Source organism: Nannospalax galili, unplaced genomic scaffold, assembly GCF_000622305.1.
Source record: "Nannospalax galili isolate Female #2095 unplaced genomic scaffold, S.galili_v1.0 scaffold1160, whole genome shotgun sequence".
In the NCBI taxonomy this organism is placed as follows: domain Eukaryota; kingdom Metazoa; phylum Chordata; class Mammalia; order Rodentia; family Spalacidae; genus Nannospalax; species Nannospalax galili.
Window position 1 is genome coordinate 156,777 of NW_008345474.1, and position 7,174 is coordinate 163,950.

A 7,174-nucleotide genomic window follows, 5' to 3' on the forward strand; every position below is an offset into this window, starting at 1 on the left:
ACTAACTTGTCCTGAATCTGAAGATGAATAATTGTGTATTTATATAAGTATACAAAATCCGGATCTTGGCTTTTTAATTACTTGTGTGAAAAAAATGTTCTAATTAAAGTTTGCTATGTTGGTTTGAAAGAATTGACAATTACTGAGTTTGTTGTTGTCGTTCTTGTTTTGCATCAAAGGCACTGGTTGCTTTAAGCAAATAAAAGCTTTCTGTGGTTTCTTCCTTTAAATATAGACTATTCGATACCATGATATATTTCCTTTGCATTGGACAGCAGCTTTTTCTAAATGTTGAGGAAGCTCTCCAGTTATTATTCAATCAGAATTTAATTTGAACTGGGATGCAGATGGACTTTTGGGGTTTCTTTGTACGTGTGTTTGTATAAATATTTGTCACTGTGTTTTTTAAAATATTCCCCACAATAAAAAATAGGTGATAACACATGTTGATGAGTTTCCAGTACTGTGGACAACCTAAGAAATCTCTTCGGGTTTAGTTGAAAATCTTCCTGCAACCATAACCTTTCAAATTAAATGGATGATTATGTAGCTAATTAAACAGTTTAGCCTGGATAATTTAAAAGCAGCCACATGTGAATTCACATATATCATCACATAATGAAGTAGTTTATTTACAAAATTTTTGTTGCAACCAACTCCCGAATTCAGACAAGGAACTTAGGCAAATACTGATTTGTTTTAATTCACTAAGTCTTATGCTTATATGGATATGTAAAGGTTTCTTTAGTGAACCATTCCTTCACAAAAAGTTGAAATCTGTGCAGTAAAGGTTATGATTCATGGACTATCTAAGACAGCTCATGGAAGTATAAACATGGTTAAAGATGTTGATAATTTAGGACTGCTGACATGAATGGGTGAACAAACTTTGATACTTTTCTGTACCCTGACTTATTGGTGGCCCCAATCTTTCAGTTTTCAGTTTTGGGTTCCTGATTCAACAGAAGCCAGAAAAAGAACCTTGTAATATCCAAGTGTTATCCAACTGCATATTGTTTATTATAAAGAATGGTGAACAGTGGTTTTACATTCCTTTAACAGTTGTAAATGGATACATATATGTGTGTGTTAGTGTTCCATTGCTGTGTCAAATGCCTGAGGACAGCATCCTGGAGGAGGAAGGGCTCATTCTGCTCACGGTTTCAGAGGTTTCAGTTGCGGTCATTTGGTCCCATTGCTTTGGGCCTGAGGTGAGGCTGAGCATCATGGCAGAAAACATGTGGTAGAGAAAGACGCCTCACCTCATGATGGGGGGGGGGTCAGGGCAAGATGTAGACCCTCAAAGACATGCCCAAGCACCCACTTCCTCCATTTAAGCACCATAGTTTCCACCACTTCCCAATAGTCTGTTTAAATTTGAATCCAATCTTCATCCTTCATTCATGTCCCCAAAGGTCCATCAAATAGCCACCAATTGTAATGTATAAGCCTCCAGGAGATACTATATTCAAATCATAACAGCATGTTTTATAAAATATAGATTCATTTTATATAAAATGTTATGTTCTTAGTATTCTACCTAATGTTATGTCACACTTTTCAGTGATATCTAATGTTACTTCAAACACAGTACACAATATTGGTTGTACAATATTTCATAAGGTTGATAAGTCCTATTCATGGTTATTTCTAACAATTATTTAATGAATATCTTATATATAAAACATGGTCTGCATTTGTAAGTTTTCCCTTAGAACAGAATCCTGGAGGTGGAAAGTATTTTCACATACTTTCCAGTGATCTGTATTCATAATAAATAAATATATGTAACAATTTTTAGATAACATTTTAATATGTGTAGCAATCTCAAAACTGTATAAATATTCAATCACTAGAACTAAAATAATTAATACTACTACTGTTCATTTAGTAGATATGTTGTGTGCCTGCAGTGTGAAAGACACCACTCTAGGAAAGGAGAAATAAGTATCTTCTTTTCAGCCATGAATGTGGACGTTAGTCTCATTGTGTATTTATCTGCACTGTCACCATTTTTAAATGCTATTCCACTGACTCAGTTAATGTTCATCATTAACAAAATCAAACAATTTTTTCCACATGGTTGTGACTAAATCACAATGTTGAATCCTTTGTATCTCATATCCCTCTTTTTAAGTACCACTGATTCCTGAAGTTTGTTACCTCTAATCATTGTGGGCCATGCATCCTTTCACCCACAACATCTTTGTTGAAGGCAGTTAGGATGCAGCATGATGCTAGACCTTGAGGATACAGCAGCAGCCCACACTGTCGACTCCCTGCTTGGTGGAACTTGATATCTAGCTCAGAGCTAAGATGTTGAGCCACATGCCTTTATCCTCATGGATGGGAAATAGAGGATGGTTTTAAGGCTAATCATGCTCAGGTCTTTGAGGGCCCAGGAAAGGTCCTTTATGAGAATCTATATTATTCTTTTATTTTATTTTATTTTATTTATTTATTTATTTTGGTCCTTTTGAGACAGGGTCTCCCTGTAGCCCCAGCTGTCCTGGAACTCACTATGTAGACCAGGCTGGCCTTGAACTCACAGAGATCTGCCTGTCTCTGCCTCCTGAGTGCTGGGATTAAAAGTGTGCGCCACCACACCCGGCAATATTATTTTTATTTTATGTGTATGAGTGTATTGCCTGCATGTATGCGAGTGCACCTGTGTCGTGCAGTGCTGTGGAGGTCAGAAGAGGACATAGGATTTCCCTGGAACTGGAGTTAAGGACAGTTCGTAGCCACCATGCGGGTGCTGGGAATTGAACACGGGTCCTCTGCAAGAGCAGTCAGTGCTCTTAACTGCTGAGCCATCTCAAATCTATAGTTTAAGACACAACCTGATGGAGAAAAGGAATCAACAGCCATATGGAGTAGGATGGGAGGGTTGGATTATGGGTAAGGAGAGGGAACAGCATATGTGGAAGTCTTGAAGTAGAAAAGCCATTCAAGATTTTTAGGTTTCTATGACCAAATACCCAGGAAGAGCACCTTAAGGAGGAACAATTTATTTGCTCATGGTTTCAGGAGACTCTGAGTTGTGTCAGGTTCGGCATGGTGAAGCACTGTTCAGCTTGTTACAGGCAGGAAGCAGAGAAAAGGGAATGTAGAAAGGGGGAAGGGCAAGATGTAGCCCCTAAGGGCACCAGTGACCTGCTTCCTCTAACTAGGCCCCTCCTACCTCATCACCTCCCAGCAATGTCATCATATCAGGAATCCATCAAGGGATTAATAATTGATTAGGTCAGAGCCCTCAGGATCCATCATTTCCCAAAAGCCCACCAGTTGACAACCAAGCCCCTAGTACATGAGCCTGTGGGGGACATTTCATATTCAAAGCATAACAAAGGCAATGATGGAAGTCCAGTTTATGTGAAGTGAGGGAAGAGAGAAGATGGCCAGAGATGAGGCAGAAGATCTGTGTGTCAGATCGTGCCTGGCCTCAAGCCATCCATACTTGTCTCCAGTCTGCATATTTGAAGATCATTCCTCCTCTTGGGCCAGGAACTCCCCAAGTCTGTGTCTCTGCATGTGTGCCCAGCTCACATAATTCATGCATATAGTTTCCATAGGTCACTGAGCCTTTCTCAAGATACAGCCCAGGGAACCCTCCAAAGTCCATTCCCTTGATTTTAGTAAAAAATTTTAATGGTCAAAGCACTTAGGTCCTAGAACAAAAAGGAAGGAAAGGGCTGATGTGCCTGGAAGACATTTCACAGGGATTCATTTAATCAGTCAAACAGGGAGTTTCCCCCAATGGACCTGTACAGAGTTGAGATGAGGGGCACTGAGGGAGTGTGCATGGTGCTGCTGACATACGGATGAGGACAATGGCCATGCAGCTTGGTGCTTCCTTGTCCTGCTAGGGACTCATTCTGGGGGTCCACCCCAGCCTGTTACTTTAAGGAAAGCCCTCTTCACGTCCTTGTTCCGGAGACTATAGATGACAGGATTGAGAAAAGCAGAGATGACATTGTAGAACAGGGCCAGCTTCTTGTCCTCTTCTGGGGAGGCCTTAGAACCAGGCTTCATGTACATGACCATGGCCGGTACACAGAACATGGTGACCACAGTGATATGAGATGCACAGGTAGAGAAAGCTTTCAGCCGCCCTTGTGCTGAACGGATCTTCAAGATGGCAGTAAAGATGTTGACATAAATGACAAGGATAAGGGACAGGGGGATCAGTATGACACTAAAACCAAGAATGAAGTCTACTTGGTCATTGACAGAAGTGTCTGCACAAGCCAGCTTTAAGACTGCAGGGACTTCACAGAAGAAGTGGTTGATCTTGTTGGGGCCACAGTAGGGGAGGCGCATGGCAAAGATGGTATAGACAAGAGCAGAGGTGACACCCCAGAGTCCACAAAAAATGACCATTACCCCACATAGCCATGGGCTCATGATGACTTTGTATCTCAGTGGGTGGCAGATGGCCACATACCTATCTATAGACATGATTGTAAAGAGCCAAGACTCAGTGATACCTAACACCAAGAAAATATACATTTGGGCCACACACCTGGAGAAAGAGATGGTCTTCTTCTGGCTAGCCAGATGTGCCAACATCTGGGGCACAGTTGTGGTGGTATAGCCCAGGTCCAACATGGAAAGGATGCCAATAAAAAAATACATGGGAGTGTGGAGGTGTGAGTCCAAGCAGATGAGGATGGAGATCAAGCCATTGCCCAGAACAATCAACAGGTAGATCATCAGAAAGGCCGAGAAGAGCACAGGTGTGGTTCTGGGGCTCAGGGAGAAGCCCAGAATGATGAATTCTGCCACAAAGGTCTGGTTAGGAACTTGCATTATGTTCTACTTCACAATTAAAAAGAAAGGCACCAGTTCAGACAGGGGACTAGCTATGGTGTTCATCAGGGTTGGGGCTATTGGTCAGTGTCCAATTCTTATAAAACGCTATCCTACCCTCCCCCTTAACAGGACAGCCCACAGTTGGTCCATAGATCAAGATGGCTATAACCACTCAGCACACCACAGGCCCCAGTATATAAAGAAACAATTTTCTCTCACTCTTGAGTGAATGAGCTTGAGCAAGCCATTTACCCTTTTCCCCATACCTTTGAAACAGCTTCTCTAAGCATAAGGTGGGAATTAATGTGTCCTTGTTACACATAAGGACAAAACTGAGATAACTGACATGAAATCACAACCCAAGGGGTCTAACATACGGTGTATGCTCAGTCAAGGTTAACCACATTTCTGAATGGTTCTTGGTACACAAACTGGGATTCAGGTCCAGGCTACACAAGCAACTATCCAGTAAAGTCACTCTATTATCCAGGAGGTCCACAGTCAATTGACACTCCCCCAAATGTTTATCCTCTGTACCCTCTCCTTACAGAAGTTAGCATCCTAACTCAGTTCTTCCTGAGCTTAACAACCCCTGAGCCTCAGTTTCCTTCTGGGAACAGAAGAAGGACAGTCCCTCCAAAGAGATGTCATCTGCATTGATGATACTTGGGGATGGAGCAGTTTTGATGCTGCAGAGTCGCTCTGCTTACCACTAGTTTATCTGACTTTGGCCTGCTTGCTCTTCCTTGCCATTCTTAGATGAGTCTTTACAAGAACCTATGTCTGCAATCAATCCATTAGATGGTCCCCCTTAACTTTGACACACAGGGCTGCACACAGCTTGACTCTCCTACATGCTAAGCACTTTCCCAGGACCTTCACAGACTTTATTCAATAGCTGTCAGATAGCTGTAAATCAGACATTTTATTAATTAGATCCCTACTTGTCACTACAGAGGTCATGTTGTCTCCCAAGGCTGGCCTCAGTTTCCTGTTCTACACAAAGGTGCTTCCTTGAACCAGGTAGCCTTAAAGGAAAAAGAAACCATGTGGCAGGGTGGGCAGTGTGTATTACTGTCAGATGGTTCTGCTTGGATCCTGGCTCTGATTTTACTGCTATGAGGCTTTGACGGTTAGTTAACTTCCCAAAGCCTCAGTTATCCATCTATAAAATAGTGGTAAGAAATATCTTCTTTGCAACTCACATTCTTCCCATGAAGAAGCAGACATGGATGTGGAGTTATTTTACCTCGAGGCCTGGAGCTGGACAATACAGTGCCATTCCCCACTTTTCGTTTTTTACACAGAGTCAGTGAATGCGATTTTCCTTTTTGATAGCTGTTAGTGCTGCACCTGGTTGAACTGTGAAGCCAGGCTGTGGTCAGTGGGGACAGCTGTCTACAAACCAGCAAGGTGAGCAAGGTTCTGTTCCACAGCCAGGACTCAGGGTCAGAAACTCGGCTCTCCGGGGTCCTGGGTCCTACCCATCCTTAACTCTCCTGGGGGTGAGAAAGGTCCTTAGGAAAAAAGTTCCTCACTCATAGGAAGCAGACATCCCACAAGAAGCAGCACCATTATCTATCAAAAGAAGCCAAATCTATAATATTCAGCTTTAGGCCCATGCCTTACAAAAGGCCTTGACATCTATTTTCTCTTGACTCTCAAGGTGACTCTGTAAGAAGTGCAGAATAGAGATCATTACCTCCATCTCACCGATGAGGAAACTGAGGCTCAGAGAGACCCTGTATGGGAGAAAGTTTCACACACCCTTCAGCAGCAATAGGCTTTCCTATCTACAGCAAAACCATGGATAACTAGAACTTAACTTAGAGGAGACCTCAATTTACTGAAATGTGTTGTGTCCTTGAGTTTTAGGGTAAAAAGGCAAATCATGAGGACAAAGAAATTTCTCTTCTTTTAGTTTAATTACATGTACATATATAGACACATGTAAATACATGTAAATAAGTACACACAGTATATATACATGCAGATAAGTGCATGCACACACACACACACACACACACACACACACACACAGAGTAACTGAGGGCATCTGTGAGATCAATCCAATGAGATCATCCAGAAACTCAAAAAGTCCCTCAGCTCTGTTTTCATTCCCTATATCCCATTGGTCCCCAGGTTTTATTGCTGAGGGCTCTAGAATGCTTCCATTCATCTGTCCCTCCTCAACTGTCTTCATACGTCTGCCAATGTCCAGCTCAGACACTCAGCCTCAATCTCTCTCTCTCTCTCTCTCTCCCCCTCCCCCTCCTTCTCTCTCTCTCTCCCTCTTTCTGTCTCTGTCTCTGTCTCTGTCTCTCTCTCTCTCTCTCTCTCTCTCTCTGTCTCTGTCTAT

At 42.3% G+C, this 7,174-nt stretch overlaps 1 protein-coding gene across 1 annotated transcript; it reads right to left on the reverse strand.

The window, feature by feature from the left end:
- Positions 1-3,873: 3,873 nt before the first annotated feature.
- On the reverse strand, positions 3,874-4,812 carry LOC103740940 (olfactory receptor 2A12-like). Its single transcript, XM_008841624.1, has one exon. It carries the CDS (start codon positions 4,810-4,812, stop codon positions 3,874-3,876), a length of 939 nt encoding a protein of 312 aa, XP_008839846.1.
- Positions 4,813-7,174: the final 2,362 nt, after the last annotated feature.